General features: G+C 45.0%; 1 protein-coding gene and 1 pseudogene across 1 annotated transcript; both read right to left on the bottom strand.

Annotated features, from left to right (window-relative positions):
- LOC144112010 (luciferin 4-monooxygenase-like) overlaps nt 1–27,370 on the bottom strand; it is a 198,469-nt pseudogene that overhangs the window by 130,135 nt on the left and 40,964 nt on the right.
- LOC144111998 (uncharacterized) lies at nt 25,423–26,340 on the bottom strand. The gene is made up of 2 exons (XM_077645083.1): nt 25,535–26,340; nt 25,423–25,427 (listed from the first exon to the last, which is right to left on the bottom strand). The coding sequence occupies exons 1-2, from the start codon at nt 26,295–26,297 to the stop codon at nt 25,423–25,425; spliced, it is 768 nt and encodes a 255-aa protein (XP_077501209.1). The 5' UTR covers nt 26,298–26,340.

Here is a 27,370-nt window from a genome sequence, read left to right as displayed (position 1 = left end):
AATGTTCCTTGTGTCGAAGGTTGTTGCATTCAGAACCTAACCCACAGAAATAGTGAGCCTTCACCCTTTCACATATATGTTTCCAGCAAACGTTTTGGAACTTTGTTTTTTTTTTCGATATAGTATTGAATCTTGCATTTCAATTTGTGTTGTTTAGAATTTCTTAAAAATGAGTTCGGGAGCTTTGCGCTTATTTCTGAATGTGCAATTTCATATACATTGACAAATAAGACAGTTCTGGAAATCTTTAGCAACAAAACGGTTTTGGAGAAATCTTATTTTGAGACAATAACATCTTTTATTCCACTTGGCATGTCCATCCCAGAGAGTTTAAAGGTTGCAGTAGAGACAAGATTTAGAAGCCTCTGCTCCTCGGTAGATACTCAGTGCAGAAAAATTAATGGCCGAGCAAAAGAGGGGTTCCTTAAAAAAGAGCGCCATGTAAAAATTCCCTTCGATAAGGAAAGTTCTGTTCAAAATTCAAATAACAGTATCAAGGACATCATTATTCAAGCTTTACAAGAAGAAGTGAAGCGAATGGAGGGTGTATCAGAACGGTCTCTTTCTGAATTGCGTAAGTCCATTCAGGATTTTGAGGCAAAATGCCTTCAGCTGCAAAAAGAAAACAAAAGCCTGTCATCACAGGCAAAAAACTGCCGCTTGCTCAACAACTGCGGAAAAAGGGTCGGGGAAGGTTCGAAAAGCACCGATAGAAGAAAGCTGCATTCTGTAGGCAGCGTGATAGTTCAAGGGCTAGAAGAAATTTTGGAAAGCTATGGCTTGGACTTATGCCAGTTGGTTGTAGAAGACCTTCGAGGGCTACTGCACAAAATTACTTTTTCTGACATTGACGGAATCTCCGTGGAGCGAGGAATCAAAAAAGAATACCGCAGTAATGGTAAAACTGACTATCAGGATCTTTCTTCCCCCGAGAAGAAAAGCGTCCGTGCAATCACCGCGCTCTTAGACAACCACTTTGTAAGCAATGTTTTTTGGGAAAAAATGTCTTCAGCTGTCCCTAATTTACCCTCGCTCCGTGTCATCAATTCATACAGGCAAAAACTAGACGAAAGCACTGCTGTGTTTAAAACCCTAGGAGAAGCAGCTGGCGCTCAGGTGTCTTTTGTGCACGAACTTGAAACTGCCGTTGCGGAGTACGCAGTGAATAGAAGTATGACAGGAGAACAGCTCGCCTGCTCGCAGTCGTCGAAGTCTCTGAAAACTATTTTCAGATTAGAGAAAGTTTGAAGGATTTGATAGACGAAGTTAACAGTGTTGTGAAAAGGGGCAGTGTCAGCTTGGAAGGACAGGAAGTTCCCGTCATAGTCTGTCTGGGCTCAGATCTAAAATTCTTGCTCATGGTTCAAGGATTGCAGTCAGCGTCTTCTAGGCACCCATGTCCTTTCTGTCGTATTAATTTAAAGGAACGAAGCAGAGCTGGGGCAAACACAGAGGAGTGTAATGAGCCGCCTCTTCTGCGCACTCTAAAAAACATGAGGGAAGACGGCATTGTTGAAGAATTCGGAATGAAAGTCGTTCCGCTATTCAACATTGAACCTGCATTTGTGGTTCTAGACATTTTACACATGCGCATTAGAGTCGTTAATCGCCTGGTTGATGGATTGATTGTCGAAGCAATGGACAAAGACAACCGCGATAAAGTTACGAACTTAAGCACCAAGAGCACTCACGTGGAAGCAATTGTGCAGGCAATTAATAGCTGTGGTGTAAAATTTGAACTGTGGCAGGACGAAAGAAAAGGAAAAAATTTCACCTGTATTCAAGGAGACTCCTGCGAGCGCCTGCTCGAAATGCTGCCAGAGAGGCTCACTGGAAAACTCAGCCCGGTAACAGAAAAAAAAATCATCTCACTTTGGAAAATGCTTAGTCGCATTTTTGATCATTTTGAACATAACACGACTGGCGAAAGCATCGAGCAAGAACTAGCCAAATTCCATAAAACGTACTTAGAACTTGGAGAACGAGGGCATAAGGGTTACGGGGCTGAAAGAATGACGCCATATATGCATATTCTTGTCTGTCATGCCTCAAATAAGCATAAAGAATTCAAGTGTTTGGGGTGGTTTTCGAGCGAAGGCATTGAGAAAAAGAATGATATTCTGAAGCATTTGCATCATGCAAGATCCAATAAATGGAATGCGGCCGCCGATGCGCTGAAGCTGGCAAAACGCCTTGAGAATAGCGCGCACGTAACAACAAGTCGAGCGTACAAAAAACACGATCGTTCATACTGGGTTGAGGGTATGATTGAAGAGAGTCGCACAAATAGGGCTCGAAGCGCTCCTGAAATGGAGCGCGAGGATACACCTCCCTCTTGCATCGAGGATATTGACGTGGTTGAACTGCGGACCGAATTGAAAGCTGCTGGAATTTCAACGAAAGTAAAATCAGTTCCCAAACTGCGTGAAATGCTTCGCAAAGAAAGAGAAAAACGATGTTTTCAGCAGTCGACTTGACTTCTATTAGCAAAAATTGCCTGCAATTAGCAATTGCCTGCTCGCGATGTCCCACAAGTCTGTATGCCTCAGTTTTTATTATTTCTTACTTTTTTAATGAAATATTCATCAAAAATTTTTGTAGTGCAGTATGTGCACACTTGCAGCTTGAACGGTTTACTATGTTTCTTCACTCAATGCTAAAACTCGCATTCTCGCTCGTACGACTAAACGAGAGTGAAATGCTTTGTTTGTGCTTGTGGCGACTTATATGTGCAGTAAATGTTCTTCGTTCTTCGCCATATTTGTGATAATCTTCCTTGATGTGCAATATTTACACACTGTATCTGTATTCATGTATGATATGTTTATATTTTTTGTATCGCGCCACGCTGTGTTGTTTTGTGTTTTTTGGGTTTCATCAAGATTAGGCCAATTGTGTTTTATAATTACTGCAGTGCACGCTTGAAATGCCTTCGCAGTGCACCTCTGGCTGCCTATGTTCCCTGCGAAACGGCGCGGTTCATGTGGCTGACCTCATTGTAGCGCGAATGTTCCACCCCTCCTTTCCTCACAACCAGCCTAGTGATGTGTGGCGGTTGCAAGTGGTACACGTCCATGTAGAAAGTGTAAAGTTTTGCCATACTTAATATTTACTACCGACACTTTCTCAAGCTGGTTCTGTGCATAAGTGCATTGTGTATTTCTAGCAAACTGTCGAAATGTATCGTTTAGACTTTTTCTGCGTCATGATGTGATGTGATAATAAATGTATTCTGTCATGTCAAGTAAACTGCCGCTTTGATTTTTTGTACGCGTTTTTGTAGTGATTATTACGGCAGCATTTCGAGCCTTCAACGTGGCGGCGCCGTGGTGGTGGCGGCACCGCCACCCTGTGGCTGCGTTGACACCCTGTAGATGCGCCGCCACCCTGTCACGTGGTTGGTCACGTGGTGCGGCTGATCACGTTGTTGGTCACGTGTTTGGTCCCGTGACCAATTTCCACTCGAGCAGCTGTAGCTATCGCGTCACTCCAGGTTTAACCAAAGCTAAACCACCGTTATTTTTTTTTTGCAACTTGCACAAAAGGACAGGAACAAAGAATTGAGCAAAACACTCAACAGGTTAGGAAATTCGGTAGGCTGAAGAAGTTAAACTGAATGTACGCATTGCTACATTTAATTTTCGCTATTTTCAACTTCACTCCTGAACCTATTATGGCCTCCTTTTGGAGATTCTCATTTGCGATGGCATGTTCTATCTGCGGCCGCCTCAGCATTCACAGTTGACGGCGAGGGGACCGAATTCCCGGGGGTATTCAGCGTCGGTCGTAATCGAGTCACGTCACCATGCTGGTGAGTAACGTCATGTAGATCCGGGCGTCAGGGTACGTTAGTAAATTTCAGCTTTAACATAAGTGATGTGTCTCCACTTGGATCCCAATTTAGATCAGTTACGAAAAACAACAGAAGGAACGAAGAGGACCGGGTGGGACGCATTGCTGCCGTTATATGATCTCTAATCGTCTTTGAAACATTTGTCAGGCCGTGCTTTCAAATACGTGAAAAGGTATGTTTGGCGCATCACAGCTCCAGCTGCCGCTGAGCGAGTTCTTACACAGTGAAAAAGCAATGCTTGCTTTCCGATCCCTCATAGTTATGTCACACCCAAAAATAATTGTGCAATCTCCTTCTTCACGCTTTTCCATAAGCTGTATAATATTTCCATGCGTTTTGGTTTATGGTTTATCGTCCCAAAGCGACTCCGGCTATGAGGAACGCCGTAGTGAAAGACTCCGGAAATTTCGACCAGCTGAGGTTCTTTAACATGCACTGAAATCGAACAGTACACGGACCACTAGCATTTCGCCTACATCAAAATACAAGCGCTCCATAACGATCGCAAAGTACAACATTGATGACTTGACTACACAACTCCTCCTTGCGGCAGCACTATGAGCAGTACGTTTGAACAAAGAAAAGAAATCGCGCTGAAATTAAGAAATTTGGGGAACACTTAACTCCGCCTTGTTGGTATGATGCTATAGCATTAACAGGTCTTTTCTGCGGCTTGGTGTCCTCTGCACATTTTGTATTCGAAATTTCAGGCTATTTCGTATGGTCTCATGACGTAACATTTAGCCCGGCGAGCAATGAGCACTCGACCGTATAACCAGCCAACAGCCACCCGCTAGTGCACCTCCCATCTCGGACATGTGACGGCGCTTGGTCATGTCACCAGGTATCGTAATCTAGTATCTTAACCCCGCTCAGCCACAGCGTTTAATGCCAGGATGCATGAGGCGTTTTTACGGCGTGAGGCCGGCGATTTTCACCCGATGGTGAGCGCCGCCACCAATGTAGACCTACCAGATAATTTTCGCACGTCGTCCGACGACGGTTGATGAGGCGGCGGCTGACGCGAGCGAATAGGTGCGCAGAAAGCCCGCTCTTTTCCGATATGACTGCTTGCGCACGTCGCCGTCGACGAGGCCGCCATGGCCGACGAGCACGTGGCGACTTGGGGGGCGGGCATGGAAACGTGACTGTCTTGAAGATAAACGATTCATCAAGCATAGCATGTCTTTTTTTATGGGGACATTAATTACTGTGGTATGAAAATGGGCGCGCGCGTTTCCTCAAGGCCGGTGGAAGAAAACCACGCGCGCAAAAGCCTGTGTTGTCTCGAGCGTGTGGTTCACGATATCTGGACATGTTCATGCGGAGTAATGTGATGAAAAAAAAAATCCGAGGGATCTGGTTGCATGTTACATTATCGAATTTCCTGTTTACATTATCCCTACGTCATAAGACAGGCCGGTGATCAGCCATGGAACTTAAAAGCTTCACATCCTGAGCCGGCCCTCGCCCTCCTAACCAAGCCAAACTTGCGACAAGCCAAGTGGGTGCTCCGCGTTTTTGCGCCACTGCATGCAATGGTCTCTACCGTGGCGCGCGCGCGCACACCCACACACTCAGCCCAACACACACGCACACACACATGCAGAAAAAGGCAGTGAACTAGGGCGCCAGAAAGTCACGTGCATGCAGGTACAATTCCTATACAAGCGCATCCCGAAAATGGTTACACGTTTAAATGGTATTATTCAATAATTTGTACGCTGAGCAACCTGTCACCATACTTGTGTATAAATGCAGGAAACACATGTTGTGTGCAAGCAGCCTAGGTAAAATGATCAGCGCCGTTCGTAAGTAGAAGGCAGCATATTTTCATTTTTGCGAAAGCATAGCAGCTCATAAGGAGGAAAATCAGGCGTTGTCCTCCCCAGAGGTTTGGAAAAACCACGTGACCTAATCAGAAAAAGAAAAATTAAGTTTCGTAAATAAAATACTTTCCGAAGTGGGTTCCGCACCCACGAAGGGAACCCGCCGCATTGGCTCAGTGGATAGGGCGCGATGTCAGTGCACGTTAAACATCCCCAGGTGGTCTAAATTATTCCAGAACCCTCCACTACGGCACCTTTTTCTTCTTTTTTTTTCACTCCCTCCATTTTCTCTTTACGGCGCGGTTCAGGTGTCAGCCGATATGAAAGACAGATACTGCGCCATTTCCTTTCTCAAAAAACCAATTTTCAATTTTTACTTTCAAGGTTAGTTTCTAAAATTGGTTTTTAGGAAAGGAAATTACGCAGTAACTGTCTCACATATATCGGTGGACGCTCGAACCACGCCGTGAGAGGACTGACCTCTGGCCCACTTGAAGGTCAAAACCGTAAGCACCGCGAAATCGTTACGAGGTAGCTTAGTGAAGCTTTCGCATCAAAAGTGAAAGAAAATAATGTTGCCGGCCGTGGCAATTGCTATCTAATATCTTAACCACCCGAGCTGCAGCCGGCGGAGGAGAAAGGGAAATGATATCGAGGAGAAATATAAAGGGGAGCGATATCAAGGAAGCACAGGATCGAGTATTCGGGTGTGGCTCAATCCCCGGTCCGCTTTCGAAGGGGGATGCCATTCACATACCTGGCTTAATATCTCATATGGGCCCTTGAGGCTTGGGTGTTACGCATATTTTTGAAAGTATGGCGGAGTGCTTGGCGTAACGCACTCTGGCACAGGTCAGCCCGGTATTGCACTGCCTCCGGGATTGGCCCGTGGCCTACGGGCTATTGCGCGCGCTTTTCTTCTGTCTCTTTACTCCCATCTTTCACCTCCTACTATCAGCACGCAGGCAGCTGGGCGTGGCTCCGCATTGAGCCAGTAAGCAAGCCCGTGCTTTTCCTTTCGTCCTTCTGTCGACAACTCAACTCATCTCGAAAAAAGGAAGCACGGGGGCTCGAGCTGGGTTTGGGTATCGTCGCCTTCATCAACTTCCATTCGGGCGGCGTGAACTGATCAGCTTGGCTGGCCATTGCATTAGAGCAGCACGCCATCGCCGCAGCCGAACACCACGCTGCAAGCTTTGTCCTTCACAGCTCGTCAGTAGACTTAATTGTTGACCGTAATTTTTTTCCCCGTTGCGAAAAAACTTGACAATTATGGTGAGTCAGGTTATAACTGCAACCTCTTTCGAAAAATAAAAACACTGACGTGTAAACAAATGCGCAACACAAGGTTCTTACTGATGCTTATACGGCCGCTAGTTCTGTTCTGTCACCAGTCATCAGATTTTCTGTACAGCAAAACACCATTTACCATGAAGACACACACCGTCCCACGGGGAGAAGTTGGGTGCAGCGCTAAAAAAAATTCTATTCCACGCAATATGCTCTGGACTCACTGAGTGATAGCTCGGCCTTGGCACAATTCTGGAACGTTTAGCCATATCTTGTGTCATGTGCATATATACCGCCAGTAGTTTTTGACAAATGGCCCCTCAAAGTCGGACAAAGACGGGGCGTGTACACCGCTTCAACCCCAACCCTACTTCTTTCTTTTCTTGCACCGCAGTAAACGAACAGACTAGGGGAGCCGCACAGTCAGTCCGTTTCGAACACGGTGGGTGGAAAAAAAAACAGAAACGCGAAGGGTGCCCCCCTCCCGAGGAGCTTGGCTTGAGGGGAGGACACACAAAGCGGACAATGGGCGAAGCTTACTAGCGTCTCTCTCTCAAACCGGGAGGAAGAATGTAAGAGAAGGAGGAGGAGCTCAACTTCATGCGGCCCGTGGTGGCGGCGTTGTGAACTAGGAGCGGATGAACCAGAATCCTGGCCATGGCTTGGGTCCAACGGTTTGGGAGGCTCTCCACCACCATGTGGGTGCTTGTTAGCTGAAAGAAAATATGCAGGTGCATTAGCTGAAATAAAGCTGGGGCATGCTTTGTGGAAACAGACTAAAAAGCACAAGCATTATTGTCTTCTACCACTGCGTAAAAAGCAATAAGTTTCTTAACTAATGCCGAAATGTCGGGCAATACATAATAAAAATAGGTACATCTAACTTCCATTCCTTCAGCAGTGAAATGCAATGCTAGCTTACCACCAAAAAGTTCTTCAATCGACGCTTTATCGTCCACACGGGCCTTTTTCGCTGGTCTTCCCAACCTCTGCCTCTCAGATGTGCAGGAGATGTCGTCGTGCATTTTGACATGCAGCACAACAGCCGCGCAGTGTTTGCAAGACCCTGCAGCGCCGTACCTGCAACTCCAAACTCCAGCTTGCAGTTCGCGGTCATTCTTGTTTATCTGCGGTGAGCACAATGTAAATGCAACAGTTGACACAAACTATGACCGCCAAACTAGCCACCCAACAACAAGAGAACGTTCGCACGTGATGCCCGCATATTATGATTAATTACGTTCCCACCGCGCAATACCTTTACAAACCCTCCTAAGAGACTTGAAAAACTCCACTATGTAAGGCAATCATATTCCTGAGAAGCGATGTTGCTTATTCGTGCACATGATAATGTCGCTGAAACAAGCCTCACGGAGATTTGAAAAGCGGTTCGTGAATCCACATGCTACGAACGATACAAAACGTGCACCACCGACAGCGGGGTCCGGATTCAGCAGTGGCTGTTGCCACGTTAAAAATGCCACAACTTCACTCACGTGCAAAGAAACGTCGTAAACTTGTTTCCCTTGTTGAGAGCGGCACTTCGCCCGCACGTTCACGCCGTCAACTTCCGTCACAAAGGAAGCGTGTCCAGCGTCGTACAACGTCTTCCCGCTCATCAGAGGGGCTGAATGAAAATATTCTTCTGTACCCTTAATGGGCCTAAACCCCGCTAAAACCACCTGGGACATAGCAGAGGAACGTGCCGACCGTGGATGCAACACGAAAGCGGACGCTGGCCGTGCACATGAAGGCGAAAAGAGCAAGTGGGCAGCTTGCGCCCTGCCGCCCCCGCCGGCTCAGTAAAGCCCGGAATACATGGAGCGTTTTTGAGGCGATTTTCGCCCGACGGCGCAGATTTGACGCCCGGCGTCAAGAAAAACGCCCGCCGCCGCCGATCAGGAACAGCTAGATTTTGACGCGGCGTGCGCGCGTCAGACGCTACCGGAAGTGCCTGCCGGACTTACTTCCGTCTGTATTCGGCGGCAGCGGCCAGCCGTCTCAGCGTCCCTTGAGCACTTCGCGCGCGTTATTCACCCTCCTCCTTTCTTACTTGCCAGATGGGGTGCACCTAGATTTTCCTCTTTATTTTCTGCTTGTCTTCTATGTCCCTCATCTTCATGAGCAATAATCTTTTCTTTAACAACAGAAGACGCCGATGTGCCCCCATGGACACTGGCCTTGGTCACAAGAATAGAAGCGGCGTGTTCTCCCTCGCAGTTATCTCCCTGCTTGCCGTCCGCTCGAAGTAAATGAAAACTCTTTTCAAAACTGGTTTTCAGCAACGAGAGCTACAAGCAGTGCACAGAACAAAGCTCACAAATAGTGTCTGCCCAATCCGCACCGCCATTTCAGTCGCACAGGGTCGCCAGACGAAACAGTTCTGGCCAACTCTCTCCGCTGAACATCCACAAAAATATCGAGACAATACTAAACATACCTGAAAATGTGTATAGACATAACTGTAGGATATTTGTTGCCTAATTTAATAATTATAACACAAGCAAACAACATATAAGCATTGATCGTTCATTTAGTGGTGGTCAAAACATTTTTGCCTTGAATGGCCACACTGCGGCGGCGTTCGCCGCTTGTACGCCTCATGTAGCCTGGCCAGCGTCCCTCTGGCGCGTTTTTTTGTCTACGCGCGATAATCGCAGGAGAAAAACGCCCCATGTAGCCCCCGCTTAAGGCGGAATCTGCCACGGCGGCGCTGAGCGCGGCGCTGCTCCCTAGCGCCCTCTGACCAGTGTACGGAGCCTAGACCGACGGCCCTCCCCAGTCGCAGACTGACGGAGATCGCAGTGTCGCAGGCGAAAATCGCATGCATGCGAAACGGGCCTAAGACCGACGACGACACCATCCAGACAGACAACTACGGATCTGTAGAATTCTATCGTTAATACTGGGAACTAGAAGCGGCTGCAACTAACCACTAAAATTACTTTGAAAAGGTCTGGTAAATTTAGTAATTAACGAATATGCGCTCGCATGACCCAGTTGTGATGATTCTTGTAACTATATATGGCTTAGCCACACCGCTGAAAAAAAAAGTACTTTTTAGAGAAGTGCACAGACAGAGCTCACGCTGTTGGCTTTGTCTGATTTCTGGGCATAATAACCCGCCTATTTTTGTGAACTTTGCGTATTTTAAAGCGTTTTTGCACGCTCTGCTTGTGCGAGTATTTGAAAATCAGCCCAAGAGGGCTTCCTTTTAAAAAAAAAATCAACTGACTCTCATTGCATGATTTTTTTAATGAGAAAAGCGCTTTTTTGCTTCACTCTAGAGAATTCACTGCCACACTGCGCAGCGGGTGTCTGCTTAATATACTAAATCAAGCGTATTAACTTAGTGGAAGTGCATTCCCTAAGCCGACTTTGTGCGCAAATTTAGGAACGTCCAGAAACGAATCTGTGGCCTCGTAAATTACAAGTTGCGCACGCGCGAAACATTAGGCCGCCGCTTCAACACGCGGTAAAAAGATTCCTACGCTTCCGTACGTCGTTCCCTGTGATCGCGCCTTCCCCTGTGTTTTCCGGTTTGGTTTTTCTTCCTTTTCTGCAGATCGTAATGTTTCAAAGTGTCATTTTTTGTGCATTTTATTGTATTGTTGCGTAATTTGCACTGAGGGCTATAGCTCTTGCAGACGTCTTTACTTATTTGCTCGCAAATAATTTTTTCTTTCGAATATTACCTTTATTGATGAAAAGCATGGGAAATAGTTGCGAGCCACAGTTCAACACGATTTTGTTTCTTTTAGCTTTTTGAATGAAATTTCCACACAAACAAAACGTTGGAGGATTCTTCGACGATCAGCGGATAAATCTACTGACAAATGATGTTAGACGCATTTTAACCTAGCTTGTTTGCCACATGTCCCGTATGTAATACTATGTAAAAGTGCGAATTTGCTTGCATAATATTTAATTTATTGTTTTAAGTTTTTGTTATTTCATGATATCATTTAAGTCATCCTGAAATAACACACGGGCCCACAGAATGCGCGAGTGTCTGAAGTCGTTCTGGCGAAGTCCATTTCGAGCTCCACATCTTTCGCTTCAAATTTTTCGGCCGCCGGACATGATGCTTCTGCAGCGGCTTTGCAAGAATACTTTGACGCTTCCATGTTTTCCGCAGCATTACCTTAAAAACTGCTTATGACTCATTCTCGGAGAATTCCAAGCCTCTTTCACATGTTTCGGCCCCTACCCTCTCTGTTTTGAAGTCTCCTATCTCCCCCACTCATCGCCCGGACATGCCCTTTTCAAAGCAGAGTGCTTCCCCCCTCCCCCGAAGCGCTTTTTTTACTCACTTTCTCCTAGCTGCTTCTTCCACGCGCAGGTATGCGCTGCGCCTCTAGTTGACCTCCCCCCCCTCCCAAGATTTTCTTTTGTCTACCTTTCAGCTCGAACCTTTTTTTTGGGACCACAAAAGCTGTGTAAAAGAAAATGACCTCCTTGCTGCCCCTCCCTCCCATCAACGTCGTCTCCCCTGCCATTCGTCACAGCGCGACGCATCGCCACTACACATTCTTGACCGGACAAGTCTTGGCTTGCCTGGCACGGCGTCGCCCAACCGCACAGCCCACGCGAAGAAAGAGCATGCACACTCGAGCTGGCTCCGTTCGTAGTCTGCGCAAGCGAAAACCCATATTCGATACTATATGAGAGCTCCGACTTGGTTTACTACCCTGGCCTGCAATACCTTACTTGTAAGTACTACAAATATTTTATCTTGAGATACGCTCGGAAATCAATGTGATTTTGGGAGTAAGTGATGCTCTGACTACATGCGGCTTTATTTTTTCCGGCAGGAGAAGAGAACGAGACAAAGCACGGGGACGACTTCTATGTATCTACTCTCATTGCCAAACGTCTGGCTTGACGTCGTGCGCAGTGCAGATCTGCTCGAATGGCAAGAATTTTATATTTCGTCTTTGGGGCAATGAATTCACCAAACATTCACTTCTTCGTCGAACAGCGGGTTTGAATTCTTCTGACCTTTCATCCAATTCATTCAGGAATACGTTTGTCACGTACAGCTCATGCAGGATAGGAATCGGAACTGTTTTGTGTTCCACTACAGACGAGTGGCTGAAGATATGTATACTACTTCTGCGCTCTTTCTCTGTGGTTAACACACTTGCAGGTGCAATTGAAAATCCGCATTTTAAGGCAAAAGCTTTTGCCACGCTATCTCTCAATGAAAAAAAAGACAACTCTGGACTGTCAGACGGGTGTTTTGTGTGGTTTTCAAGTCAGTTTCGAACGGGTATTACATGCATTGGAAGCGACTAACTTAAACTGTTGGATTTAACTGAAATACAGCTGTGTTTTTAAGTTACTTGGTAAATGGCTAAAATTCCGCCGTAGAAAACCCAAACGTGACGCTGCCTTACTCGCAATATAATTAATGTGCTTATTCCATCGTAAGTCCGATGTAAAAAAGACGCCTAGATATTTAAATGACTTGCTTATGTTGAGAGTAAGATCATTAATTCTATACCTATACGGATGATTAGCACGTTTTCTTGTGAAGGTGACGTGAACAGTTTTGTTTATATTTAAGGACATGTCCCAACGTACACACCAGTCTGCCACAGTATCTAAATCAGTTTGCAGGATTTGTGAATCAGAAGTGGAATTTACTACTCTGTAAACAACACAATCATCGGCAAACATCCTGAATGAAGACTGTATGCCAACTGAAATATCATTAATATACAGCAAAAACAAAAGTGGTCCCAATACTGAGCCTTGGGGAACTCCCGACGTAACTGGTGCATACTGTGAAGAAATACCGTTCAGAACAACAGCCTGCCTTCGTAACGACAGATATTCTGCAATCCACGCAATTATTTTACAATCCAGGTTATACGCTTTCAATTTGGAGAGAAGAAGACTGTGCGCGACAACATCAAATGCCTTGCGGAAATCCAAGAAAACGCAGTCCACAATTTGTTGCTTATCGATTGCCGATGCCAAATCATGAACGAACTCCACCAGCTGCGTATTGCAGGAAAATCCACGCCTGAAACCATGTTGACTAGTGCATAAGAGATTGTGTTTGGTGAGATGGGCCATAACGCAACTATATATTACATGCTCCATAATTTTACAGGTTATGCTGGTTAAGGAAACGGGTCTGTAGTTCTGAACGGAGTTTCGCATACCACTCTTATGTATGGGCACGACACGCGCTACCTTCCAATCAGCAGGCAAGTCGGTTTCATTAAGAGACTTCTGGAACAGCCGGGTGAAATACAGACATAATGTATCCGCACAATTCCTTAAAATTGCGGCAGGAATGTCATCAGGGCCACAAGCCTTAGCCTGATTCAAATCCTTCAATAATTTACGCACACCGTCAACACAAAAAGTAACTTCCGGCATGCAATCTATTTCAAAAGGTAATGCAAAACAGACAGAACGTGAACTAGGTGGCAAAAACACAGATGAAAAATAACGGCTAAACATTTCAACTTTAGTCTCATCATCATGGATGATTAACTCATCATTTTTCAGAGCAGGTACTGAGCTGTCATCCTTACCATTACGCTTCACATATCTCCAAAATTCTTTGGTATCTTTGACAAGTTTTTCTCCTAAATTCGAAAAATACAAGTCTTTAGCGATGTGAGACTTCTGTCTGAATTCATTTTTTATTGTTTTCAGCAAGGCCAAACACTCTGGCGATTTAGACAACTTGTATCTTCGATACATTCGTCGCTGTCTGCGAACAAGGGCACGTAACTCGGTGTTAAACCAGGGTTTATCTCGAGCTCTCTTACTTGATATAACGCTTAATGGAACAAAAGCTTCACGTAATTCGAACAATTTCTGTTTGAATGTACTCCATAGCTGTTCGATATTTAAGTTATCCGCGAGTTCATCAAAAGTTGGAAAGAACGATTCGAAAGCAGCGCTAATCGCCTCGTAGTTGGCCCTGCTGTAGACATAAATCTTTCGCCTAGGTGGTTTTGCAACCTTCACGTAGTGAACTAATAAATCTGCTAGAATAATATTGTGGTCGCTCAAACCAGGCAGCACTTGTACATTGCATACAACATCAGGCACGTTACACAGCAAGAGGTCGAGTACGTGACCAGTTCCGTCCGTTCGTGATGGCTCATGCACATACTGACAAAAGGTGTTGGAATCTAAAATGTCAAAAAAAGTTGAGTATAGATTCCCTCGAGCTATATCTCTTGGTTCGTTAGCTGACCAGTCAATGTCTGGAAGGTTAAAGTCCCCCCCTAAAACAAGGCATTCAGTGTTAATGGTTTCAAGAAAATGAGATAAGCCAACTAGCGGCTTTACAGAAGGACCAGGAGGCCTATAAAATGACCCAAGAACCATTGCTTTCCCGTTCGGCAGTCGTACTTTGCAAACAACCAATTCAGTTTCACTATCAGAGAATTCCATTTGAGCGCACGGGACACTTTTATGGACCAAAATAAACACTCCTCCGCCACGTGCACAACGGTCGCGACGAAAACACTCGTACTTGTCAGGAAATATTTCAGCGCTTGAGATGGTAGGATCGAGCCACGATTCTGTTCCCAAAACAAAAGTCGGTTGCACGGTACGAAGAAGAAAGTGAAAGTCATCAACTTTATTTTTTATACTGCGGCAATTGATTGACAAAATGCTGACCGGGCACATCGCAGAATGAACAGTGGTTTGTCATTGTTCCCGTACGGTGCCGGCTTCACTGTCCCATTGGAAACGCCTACTACCCAAATGAAGCGTATCATATTTCAGAACTGCTTTCACGCCTTTTTCGCCATTTTGCTTGGCATAATCCCATAATTTCTTTCTCCTATCACGGAGAGTACGGGAAAAGTCTTCAGATATAGCAACACTGGATCCCTTGAGCTTGAATGCATTTGCAAGCACAGCCTGGCGGTCTTTAAAGGAATTGAAGCGCACAATGATAGGCCGATTTTTTCCTTGAGAGAATTTACCCAGCCTATGAGCACGTTCAATAGACACGGAAGACAATTCCAGCTTCTCAGAGCACTGACTTATGATAAGCTCCTCAGACTTGGCTGCCGTCTCACTGTCATCAGAATCAGTTAAGCCGTAAAAAATCAAGTTATTACGCCTTCCACGATTTTCCAAATCGTCTATTTTTGCAATCATGCTTGTCAGAACTTCATGATCTTTTCGTTGTTGATCTTCAACGTTGGCTAGAGCTGTTTCAATTGCGTCAATTTTTCCTAACTTAGTTTCCAATACAACAAGCCGGGCTTTTACGTCAGTTACGTCCGCGGTAAGCTGCGATAACTTGGAAAGAATTGTGGTTTGACCATTCAACAGCTCTCGAAATTGTTCAGCTGTTGCTGGGCCAGGGTTACTCTCAATATCCCCGCCACAAAGCAACAAGATTAGAAGATAAAACGCTGGGCTACGAAAAACTGAAAAATGCCTCTTAACATACAGACGATTTGACAGCACAAAACCGCGTGGCTTACAGGAAAAAGTAAGATAAAGCATTTGGGGTGGAACCGGCAAAATGTAGCGCGACGGTTTCAAAGGGTGAAAAAGACCAACCTGCGTGAGCAGTAGAAAGCTTGTAAGGGTCACCGCCATCTCGCCGGTTCCACGCCCCATCGTTACAGTGCTGCTCCGATGCTTTTGTAGCCGACACTTGGCAGCGTCGACGCCCACTTGGCAATGTTGCCAGCTCGGAATCACAAACCGTTCAAATTCGTCGCTGGCTGGGCACTGTTGCAATTCGAAGTTCTCAAACAATGCAGTCGTGCACGAAGAACCACTGTCGACCAATTCCGGGCATACGTCGTCGAACGGAAATCCGTCAGGAAGGACCGCCGCCAAAATGTTCGCCGAAAACACCTGCGTGAGCAGTAGAATGCTTGTAAGGGTCACCGCCATCTCGCCGGTTCCACGCCCCATCGTTACAGTGCTGCTCCGATGCTTTTGTAGCCGACACTTGGCAGCGTCGACGCCCACTTGGCAATGTTGCCAGCTCGGAATCACAAACCGTTCAAATTCGTCGCTGGCTGGGCACTGTTGCAATTCGAAGTTCTCAAACAATGCAGTCGTGCACGAAGAACCACTGTCGACCAATTCCGGGCATACGTCGTCGAACGGAAATCCGTCAGGAAGGACCGCCGCCAAAATGTTCGCCGAAAACACCTGCGTGAGCAGTAGAAAGCTTGTAAGGGTCACCGCCATCTCGCCGGTTCCAGTTACGTACGCTCCATACTTGAATATGGATGTGTTTGCTGGGACCCACACACATCTGAGTGTGTAGAAAAATTAGAGAAAATTCAGAATAGGGCAGTTAGATTTGTTCTTGGTAATTATAATTGGCAAGTTAGTATGACGGAAAGCAAACGAAAACTTAACTGGCAAGAGTTGAAGGACCGTAGAAGGTACATCAGATTGAAATTTTTCCATGAGATTTATTATTCAAAAACTGGCATAAACCGCGAACAATATATCCAGGCACCTCATTATATATCAAAGCGACTAGACCACTGTTTGAAGGTCAGAGAATTTTCTTGCAAGGGTGACGTCTTGCGTTATTCTTTTTTTGTTAGAACTGTTCGAGACTGGAACAGTTTGCCATCGAGCATTGTATGTATTACATCTAACGAAGCATTTTTCCATGCACTGCAATAATTGCTTTATACCTATAAATGAAGTCTGTACCCCCCTGCTGTAATGCCCTGCGGGGCGATGCAGGTAACTAATAAATAAATAATAAATAAAGGTGTTCTGAGTTTTTTCTTAAAGCGTATTTTTTTAACCCCATCCAAACAAACCAGCTTTGTTCAAAACTGCTGTTTTGACGTCTGTATGAAGGAGATGCTACCTGTGCATCTTTACCTGAATAAAAAATGCGCTCTCAATTTAGAGCTACGTAGTTAGTATAATAAAACAAAATAAAACATTTAATTCCTTTCAATATTACATTACCTTGTTTTTTTCACATTGAATACCTTACTGAAGGTGCCAAATGGCGCAATTAACTAAAAATCGGCAATTTGGGACAAGGGAAATTAAATTTCACTTTGTGCGAAAAATGCGGTGCTAGTTGTTACAAATTATCCTGTTAAATGTGTGTCGAGTGCTTTCAAGCCGACTGTGCATCACAAAATTCAGTGTTATTTATTCATTTCTGTTTTTGTCCTGTGACGGCCATATTTAGGTTATCGCGACATCATGCCTCTCTTTGCAGGCTCGACGCATTGTGAGGTAATCGTGCTAGAGCTGGACAAGCAATTTGAGTGCAGTGGAAAAGTTCATTTGCAAGAGTAGTGCAACGATTACTTCAGATATGACTGATCAGTTCACAGGAGGAGAGCTTCGTTAAGCACTTTATGGATCTCTTAGTCGTGCTACAGCAGATTGCCGAGCTGTGTTTTCTAACCGGAATCATCGGCACGCAGCAAACATGAAAATAAATGTACCGCACCCCAAGTTCTGCCCAGCTCCCCACCACAAGTTCTGCCCAAGGCCCCACCACAAGCCCGGCACCCCACTCAAGGTCCTGAGCCCTGCCCGAGCCCTGCCTATAGGCACACCACCTCAAGTGCCTCACAGCTGCTTTGAATAAAGATCTTTTTTTAATACTTTTGGTTGGCTCTTTTCTTGCTTACCTTCCAGCGGGCTGGTAGGTGGAATAGTACCATGTGTGTGAAAAGAAACCATGGTGCAATGTTCGCATCTCCGTTGTATAGAGCAGCCGTTCAGTAGAGACGAGTGTTGGATTGTGAGGACATCCTAGGGATCTTACCCATATTTGTTACTCCAAGCAAGATGCCAGCCATGCAGCCTGGTTACTATCGAAGAATACATCGAAAATGCTGGTCAGTAACCAGCAGCCGGTTTTTCATGTGCCGGTGTTCGAAAGCTGGATACCATTGCTCAAAAACTGGATGCCGTGGTTCGAAAGCTGGATACCATTATTCGAAAGCTTGGTACCAATGTTTTGAATCTTGGATGCCAGTCCGAGACCTTTACTGGCCCATGTTGCATAAAGCTGGATGTCATTGTTCGAAAGCCGGATACCAATGTTCGATGGCTGGATACCAATGTTAGAAGGCTGGATGCAAATGTTTGAAACCTGGATGCCGATGTTCGAAAGCTGGATGCGAACCTGAGACCTTTACTGGCCCAAGTCGCAGAACGAACGCCAGGCTTACGTTGGCCCCTTGATCGGCCGTACATTGGCTCTAAATTGGCATGAAAGTAGGGCCAATATGTTAAAATGGCAGCGCTCAGCATAAATGCCAGTGGAGGACCGATGTTCGTGCCAATTTTTGCCAATGATAGCCCAACGTTCGACCAATGCTGTTGTGCTGCCTGGGCTGTGTTGCCGCCTCCCTCTGTTCTGTGTCTGCTGCGGTTTAATAGTTTCGTCTCACCATCTGGCCTACAAATTTACTCTACTTACCTAAGCAACAAATAGGTGTGTTTAATGGGGACTTGCAGAACAGAGGTATTTCTAACTGTATGCCAGACATTTGTATTTCTGCTGTGTTTAAGAGTGGGCCTGCGGCTTTTATATGTTGCTGCAGAATGCGTTTGTGACCACCGCTCATGCTGTGCGATACGCCAGTCGCTGCGTGGGACTAAAAAACGCCATATAATATCTTACCTGTGTAGATATTTAAGCCGAATATTCACGTGTGATATTCTATTCTTGGCTGCTAATGCTCACGCTGTTGTGGTTCCAGACATGTCAGTGTCGATCAATGCTTTGGCACTTGTCTCGTATACCATAGTGGTTGGCTGGGGTCTAGGATTCGGCAATCACAAAATGACCGCAGTGACGAAAAGCTCCAGGAAAAAAACCTCAACGGTTCATCTGGCCTTTCGCTGTTCACGGAAGCTTCATGGTGCCGTCGTTACGCCAGAATCGACCAGATTGGAAAATGAATGATACAGGAAAATAAAACTAAACGTAACCTACTATTTTTATCAACCTTTCTATATATTTCTCTCAGTCCTACACATGAAGTGCAGTGGATGTACTCTAAGCGGCAAGAATCTGATAATTGGACAGCCAGTGAAGATTTAACACAGCACGTCGCAACCAGCGGCTCTGGTTTGACATTCTTTGGCATCTATTTATATAAAATGCTCCATAACCACGAGTTAATAACTCGGTATTGTTATCACAGGGAAAGGTCTACAAAAATATGCTAACAATTTCATACTCATGAACACCGGCATGCGTTGCTTTTTGAACAGCGATTATAGAGATGAGTAAATTTCTTATGCACCAGTTACTTTCGGATTCTGTACATAGCTGATTGGCTTGGCTCATCCACTTGTATTTTTACCTTGTATTTTTTGACGGCGGGAAGAACCACATCGAAGTCCAGCATGTGGACCGCAATCACCTGGGAGCCGTTGCCCAAGTGGCTAAACGTCGACCAGAAACCTCCGGCATGCATGATTGGTGCCATGGCGAGGTAGATATCGTCACTTTCAAACAAAGGTGGGCCCAGGTACCTTGAAGGAACAGAGAAGCAAGGTAGAGTAGGCTGACATTGAAGTTTTGCTCTTTTTTAATATACAAGGAAGCCAGTCGAGAACCCCAATATCCGTTTACTACTCAGCCACGGCTTAGCCGACGGCATCGCCAGTTAAGCTTACCTTTTGTGCGATGCATCGAATCAGACCACCGTGTTCATGGTTTAAGCTATGAAGCTGAATATCTAGATTACGTGTTACCTGAAGTATTGCGCTAATGTCTGCATTAAAAGAACACAGTGCATTCAGCAAAAATATTTCATGATCGTTAACCTTCCTGCCTTTCCTCCTTCTCCGGCTCCTATCTGCATGATTGATCGATTTGCATGAAGTTTTTTTGAGCCCATTAGAAACAGTTTTCTGTCTACGCTCACAAACTATCCCTCTTATATCCCTAGAAAATTGTTTGTAATATGATACAATTTTCCTTGAATTTTTCGAAATTTTTCGAGTTTAGAAAATGCGCCGGAGGGCTTGTTCAACATTCATTGCGCTCCTACTGGGGTGCTACAGGTCAATACATTCTTTGAGGTTTTTATTCTCGAAACAGTAATTTTGGTTTTGAATCTGTGCGATGCAGTGTCCGTTCAGACATCTAAATTGCAGAAAATTTCCTACCAAAAATTCATAAATTTGAGAAAAATGAACTTCATGACCTGCACTATTGTCCGAGGAGTGCAACAAAAAAATGCGATCGAAATTAATAAAACTATTGTGACGAAATATGCTCCGTAGGATGAATATCGGGGCTAAAAATCAGAACGGAGAGAAACGCCCGTTGTTCGAGCGTTTCCTCGATATGCATAGCCACCGCACATCACGAAACTTTATTTAAAAGTAATTCCCGATTGATTCCAGTAACGAAAATTTGAGAGAACGTAAAAAAAGAAACGATACAAGCGGATACAACAATAGTCAGAAATGATTTTTGGGATATTTTTTTCGATTCCAAAGGCTGGCCGCATAATACAGAAATGACAACACTCGCTGGAACAAAGGAGATTTCTACCTGAAGTTCGTTTCCTTTATACAAAATGGTACAGGGTGACCAGAGCATGCTCACTGAGTTTCACGCATGTTCAGACGCTTTTTAAATTTGACATTTCTGCAAGCCACTACCCTTAGAATTTCGACGATATTTGTAGCAGTGTTTTGGCGGGAGTGAAAGTGATTCCGGGGGAGCGCGTTCAGGTGCCCTCGTGGAGTGTGATGCCTCGGAGTACGCCTTGTGAGGCAGCGTCTGAGTTTTTGGTGTTGCGGACGCCGCTGGTACTTCAGACAACAAGATTTTCCGCCTGTGTATCTTCATCATTATCCGGGTACGCCAGTAAGTGTGGAAATGGCACCCATAATACTTTTAATTAGGTTTTCTCTGTGGCAGCCACGGGGCCTCCTGATGTCCCCCTCCACACTTCTCGACTCTGCGATCCTAGGCTGTTTCTTTTTCTTGCATTCAACTTCATTAACGACAGGGCCTTGCTTGTACGTTCTTCGCATTACTTCCCCCGTGTAAGTCCATTTCATCCTCTTGCTCGTGACGAACTCGAGTTTTGTTCTCTAAACCACGCTGCTCGTATACCATCTGTTAGCGTTACTGCTTGAGCCTTCCTTTCCATAGCTCGATGCACTGCCTTTAATTCATTTTCGGGCCTCCCTATGTGGGCTGCGGGGTAGACATTTCCTCTCAGGGATATTGGTGAGCAGGGAGCATAATCTGAGAAAGCGGGAAATTCGCTGCAACGAATTTTTATTCTCGTGGCCATATCTTTCGATCCCATGGTGCGGAGGTTCGGTTACTACTATTGCCAGAAAAGTACACAGGTAGCTGTAATATAGTAGGGAACACACGATAAGCATTCAACGAACGATTAGTTCTCTTCTATGAGATGCAAGAAAACTTTGCCATTTTGTTTATCAGAATACTTTATTTTCTTGACGAATAATAACCATCCAACAATTTCTACTTCAGTGACAAAAAAAAAACGCAGGATAAATTCTTCCGCGCAAGCATATTTTTTCCTTTCATATTGCAGCAACGCGTACTTTCTTACTACTTCCAATATCTCGCTTATTAGCGTGAACTTTCGTTCATGCCTCGACTACTGAGCATTACATTTGTTTCCGGAAGGATAATTTTGAAACCTGCCGCTGTACTTTTCCTGTTGCTGTTCTAAATCTTGCACTGAAAATGTTTCCCTTGGTTTCATTTGCTTTATTTTGCCACATATGTGATGGAGGCGAAATTCTAGAGGCCAGTATACTGTACGATGTCAGAGCACGTTAAAGAACCCCAGGTTGTCGAAATTTCAGGAGTCCTTCACTACGGCATCCCTCATAGCTTGAGTCGCTTTGGGACGTTAAAGACCAATTAACTAAACTATTTTACCACATATGTACAGCCACAGGTTATACGAAGTACGAAAAACTGCACAAAGACTATCGGACACAAAGTGTCTAGGAAGGCGGGCAAAAAAAGCCAGAATTCTGAAGACTCACACGCCCCACCTCTCATAAAAATTGTCAGCAGAGAACAGAAATATCAGTAACACAGTATCATGCATTGAAAAAAAACAAAAAAACAAATAAAGCTTGACATTTAAGTTTACAAATCCCACACAGCGAAACATTGGTTGCTGCAGGCTCAAGTGATCATACTTCGTCGAAGCTTTGTAATGCACATTTGTTCATGCTCAAAGCCGCCAGAACGCGTTTTTATCATTTTATTTCTGATAAAAGATGCTGTAACATTTGTCGGGAATGTTTGCAGTCGTGCACAGCTTGTACTACGTTGTTCGAGATTTTCGAAGACGATTACCGCGCCTTATCTCGGAAGTTTCTCGTCAGCTTTAAATAAAGTTCAGCCAAGAGCGGCGGTGATTCTCTTATTTGAGGACAGCATAGCACACTTGTTATCGTTCGTCTCCACGGCAGTCTGCTCGCTCATTGTCCATGGCGTTATCACCATTTGGCAGTGCGAACCAAATATTTCCTTCGCAATATGCTTGAACCTTTGCAGTGCGTCACAGTTTATTTGGTATATATAAGAGACTGAAATGAATCATATATGGCATTTATCATTTCGCATGAAGTCTGGGTACAAACCAAATCTCTGGATGCCACGGAGGGCGAGACGAGCCGTTTTCGCTTAAATTTTCTATGTTTCGTAGGGGCCGAGTACGGGTATAATTATAATAATCTGCAATTTCACGTCGCGCATTTTTCTGCACAACCACCAGCTTTTGGAAAACTCTTTTTGTGCTGTTTTCCCAGACTAAACGGCAATAATGCAATTTCGAGTCAAGATAAGCGTTATAGAGCAAGGACTTGAGATGCGTTGGTAGCGGATACGGACGTCTTCTCAACGTACCTCAAACCCGAGAAAGTTTATTGCATGAGTAAAGGCGGAACCGCATGGCGCGATTTCAGGCGCGATTGACGCGCGGATGGTGGGACGCGCGCGTCATTTTGACGCGTGCCCAGTATGATCCGTCACGAAATCGCGCCGCCGCGTGCTCCTACTCGGATAAAGTGTACTAGAATATTGGGTAGTGGGCTGACTGAGCTCCATCCGCTGTCGCGGTTTACGTCTCGCCTGCTAGATGGCGCCACCACTGTATTCAATGTAAGCGGCCGCGCTTTGGCCGTGCGAAAGGTACGTGGTCGCCGCTGTAGAAACGGTCTAATTTCTTGAATGCTCGTTTCTCATATAAATAAAGAGCTTGGACAGTATGCTTGTTTGTCAGTAGTACTTCGTCTTTCTTTTCATGAGGGAAAAGTTTCTTTAATCACCATTTTTGTAACGCTGGCTTTGCTGAGCTTGCACTCGTATCGAAAACTCGCGTCTTGCGCCGAGTAAAAGGCTGTGGGGTTCCTCTCCATTGACAGCAAGTTTGGGTATATTTACTCAATAATAGCGCGACATAACAAATGAATCACTTACATTCTTGTCAAAGACAGCAGTTTTACTGCTGTCTTTGATTAGAAGGTAAGTGATCCATATGTCGCGGTGTTATCGAGTTGCGCGCGTGCAGAAATTCGTTTTCGGCGTTACCCTATTTGCAGTCCTTACAGCAATTCAGGCACCTTTGGAACGATGCCTTTCCTGTATACCTACCTATTTGACTCTGGCTGAGCATATTGTGGAAGAAAAATAGAGGTATATCAATGAAATGTTAAGCAGCATAGATATGAAGTTTTAATCGCACATGAATGTTGAAACAAAAGGTAAACCGTTTAAAACACCTTCCATGCGGTAGCTTGTCACATATGTGCCAGAAAACATGCGCCTATACATCAGTCGTTGCTCTACATTATTCCAACATAAAACGCATTTAATTCTCCCGACACTAACATACTGCATAATTTCCTATATCTGCCTTTCCAGAGAGTGATGTTGGTATAGCCACACTTATTTTTAAGGAAATATTTTATGAAAAAAAAAGAGAAAAAAAATGCAAACAAAATGTTGGTTGAACAACTTTAACAAAAGTTTATTATCTTGACAAGCACAATGCAACAGGTAGACAATGCAGACAGCATGCACATTTCAAGAGCAGCGGCTCAACTTCAAGTGCTTTGCCTTTTGGCGCTTCCCCGACTTGTCAGTATTTATACTTTTAACATAGAAGTGAAGTCGTGTAGTGACATAGAATTTGATTATATTTGGAGAAAGGGTGGAAGCATGACTGGAACAACCAACCTCTTGGCCAAGTCTGGCTTTGACAACTGTCAGCACATCTAAAATGCTGTCAGAGTGCAGCTGTCCATGGGAGAAGCAGCCTGTGAACAAGTCCTCAAGCTTCTTTATGAAACCAAATAAGCGACCAGTTGGATAGAGGAGCCCTCCATTGTCACGAAACTTTGTCAGCCTCGCAAGCTGGAAAGTTTCATCTGGGACAGGCATAGTGAGAGGGGTCAGACAGTCTTGGCAATTAGTTTTTAAAACGCATTTTCTTGCAACATAGCCAGCGATGTGAAAAATTATTCTTGAGTCACTGCTGGCAATGTGCTGGTTGTGGTCTTGGGAGGATGGAGCTGTGTGCATGCTCTTAGCAGCACTCATTGGCAGATGAAAGTCTGCTGCATTCTGCGCAGTGTCTGGCAGGCTGTCAACTTCCAGGAGGGAGCCCAGTTCGTCCTGCTGACAGTTACCTTGACTGGCACATTTTACTAGCCCATAAAATGACAAGCAGTTAATGATAACTAGAAATTGACTTGGTGTTGGGTGGTCATTACTGCCAGAAGACTGTCGAACGATCCCAAAAAGGTTTTCAAGAGGGTCTTGACTAGTTTTGGAGGTCATTAGGTACTTAAAACCTACTTTTCTTGTAAGGTAATCTAGCAAGCCTAATGTGCTTGAAATGGTTACACGCAGACCTGTTGCCGTGGACTCACTCACAAAGCCACCTGTCCCTTTTACATGCTCCTCCCATGCTTTAAGATAGGATAAAAAATCCTGCAGCACAGCTGTTGCTCGAGAATCTGGCCGGAGGGCTTCCGCAGGGAACCGTGAAGTCATCACATATATCAGCTGGTGGATTTTGCTGAAATACACAAAAAAGCTCTTCAGATGTTGCTTGCACCAAGTTAGACTTAAACATCATTTCCAGCTAACAAAACCATAATGCAAAGGTTTCATTACTTTTAAAATTAAGTAGCAGAAGAGAAAATAGGCATTTCACCAGAAGAATTCCTGAGTTGCATCCATTCTTCCAAGAGTGGCTTCTAACGTGTCCTTATACAGGTGAAAAGCTTGGAGCACTTTAGTGCCGAAAAGCTGGAACGCATAACTGACTCTCATCTTTTCAAATGCGTTTGGCTCAATATGACATCGTGTTATCCCAGGCATAACCTTGAGGGTAACATTGCAGGAATCCATTTTGTAGGCTTGCTTTACGTGTTGCATATCCACCTAAAAAGAAATTGGAGAGGACCCTGTTAAGCTTCAAGAGTGAGTAATAGCACAACAAAATCCTCAATAAGATGAAGAAGAGACTTACATGGCCAGCTGGAGTGTTGAATCCAGATTTCAACAATGAGTTGCGTAGACATTTGATAAGATGAGGGAAGTCGGATATAAAAAAAAGGTTTCGTGATGCATCGCTGGGGTGCTGAATTTTGCAGGTGGTAGACTCAGCTGATGCTTGTATCCCAAGTATCCTCCACATCCTTCTATTCCAGCTTGCGCCGTCGCATGTAATGAAATCAACAAAAAGGCCACTCTTTTCGGCCAATACGGTTGCCTCAATAACAACTTTGGCAAGAATGTCCCCCTTCATGTTGCCATGTGTGGCAAAATAGCCAATTACCTGGCTCCATTTTCCCTGAAAGGGAACAAATAGTATAACCATGCCATGGTCACATGGGACACCTTTGTCTTTGGCTGCTGTGAAAGGGCCTAGGTCTACAAAACCCTCAATAACCCCAGACGTTTTAACTGCAAAGTGTTCCGACAGCTTTACTAATCCGCCATGTTTTTTCCAGGCATCAAGCTCAGCTGACTTCACTTTTAGCTGCCTCAGAACTTTGTCGCTGAAGCCAAACACAGTGCGATATGCAGATACATAGCACTTGAGGGTTGATTTGCACGGTAGGGAAAGAATGCTATTACGGCGAAGATGCTCATACAGACGAGGACTTTTCATCTTCATTATTATGCAGTCCAGGACCCACATTTTCGTGTAGCGTAGACCATTAGGTTTCACTTTTGAAGCTGCGAAGCACTGTCGAACAGCTTCCTGCTGTCTGGGGGGCAGTTTTGAGATCTGTGCTTCTAATGCTTCTGCTTGAATGGCAGCATTTTTCCCTCTCATTTTAGCAAGTTCATTTTCCACATCTCCTAGGCGAACAACTAGCCTCTTGTTTCTTCTCGCTGCAGGTCGCATTTAAGCACAACAGATCGGCCGCTCTTTTTATCAGTTCTTTTGACCCTCGCTCGTCTGATCTGCAGTGCTCGTTTCAAGTAGCGGCAAGACACACACTGCGTACCTGCAAGAAAAGTGCATTGAATTGAGTTCCCACGGAGCCAAAAAATCAATGAACGCAACATAAAATGAGTTGCAAATTAGGCAAAATGGACAGCATAATTACCTCTTTCAGCGACCTGACCCAGGCAATTGCTGCTGAAGTACATTTGCTCGAGGGTCACTACGTGGGATTTAAGGTTCTTCATAAAATACCTTTCTTCATAATCTTCAAGTCGCATTACTCCAGTGCAAACACTCATGGAATCAGTTGCTCTCAGCACATCTTCTGCTTCCCCGCTTGTTTGCAATGTGCTTTCTTTTAGCAGAATTCCTCTCACAAACACTTTGTAGTAACTGTGCGTCTGTGACTGAAAGAACATTACCACTTTTTCTGAGCACACCTCATTTCTTGATGTCAACACAGACGTGCAGTACACGACACCACGCTTACCACGTGGCTTACCACGTGGGATCCGCACTTCCTTGCCACCAATGATGTGTACATAGTCGCGAATTACGTAGCGCGGCTCAAAATGTAGTTCGCACACGGCACTTGTGTCTTCGAGAGGCTTGTCCGCTCGATGGAGGTTTTTTTCCCACAGTCTTCGAAGTGCTTCATCCTTGGGCACGCTGAATAACGACGGCTTTGGGGCACCTTTTACATGTACACAGCCCGTTTTACAGCCGGGCGCAAAACAGTGGTTCAAACGGCGTGGTGCCATTTCACACGCAATAGCGACGCACGATATACTTCCCTACGATGATTTCTTATAAACATTAGAATTGGTAATGTAAACTTCGGAACACATGAAAGAAAGCACAGCGGAGGCAGCGGCGCGCAAAGCCAGGGAGGCAGCGGCGGAGGCAGCGGAGGTTTACATTGACGACGACGACAGCGCCTCCGCGCGGATCCCCGGGAA

This window comes from Amblyomma americanum, unplaced genomic scaffold (genome assembly GCF_052857255.1).
Source record: "Amblyomma americanum isolate KBUSLIRL-KWMA unplaced genomic scaffold, ASM5285725v1 scaffold_26, whole genome shotgun sequence".
In the NCBI taxonomy this organism is placed as follows: domain Eukaryota; kingdom Metazoa; phylum Arthropoda; class Arachnida; order Ixodida; family Ixodidae; genus Amblyomma; species Amblyomma americanum.
This window is presented reverse-complemented; position numbering and strand designations above follow the sequence as displayed.

What these genes read in the sequence shown, in the direction of transcription:
- LOC144111998 (XM_077645083.1), bottom strand. Translation starts at nt 26,297, where the DNA reads ATGAGAGGGAAAAATGCTGCCATTCAAGCAGAAGCATTAGAAGCACAG.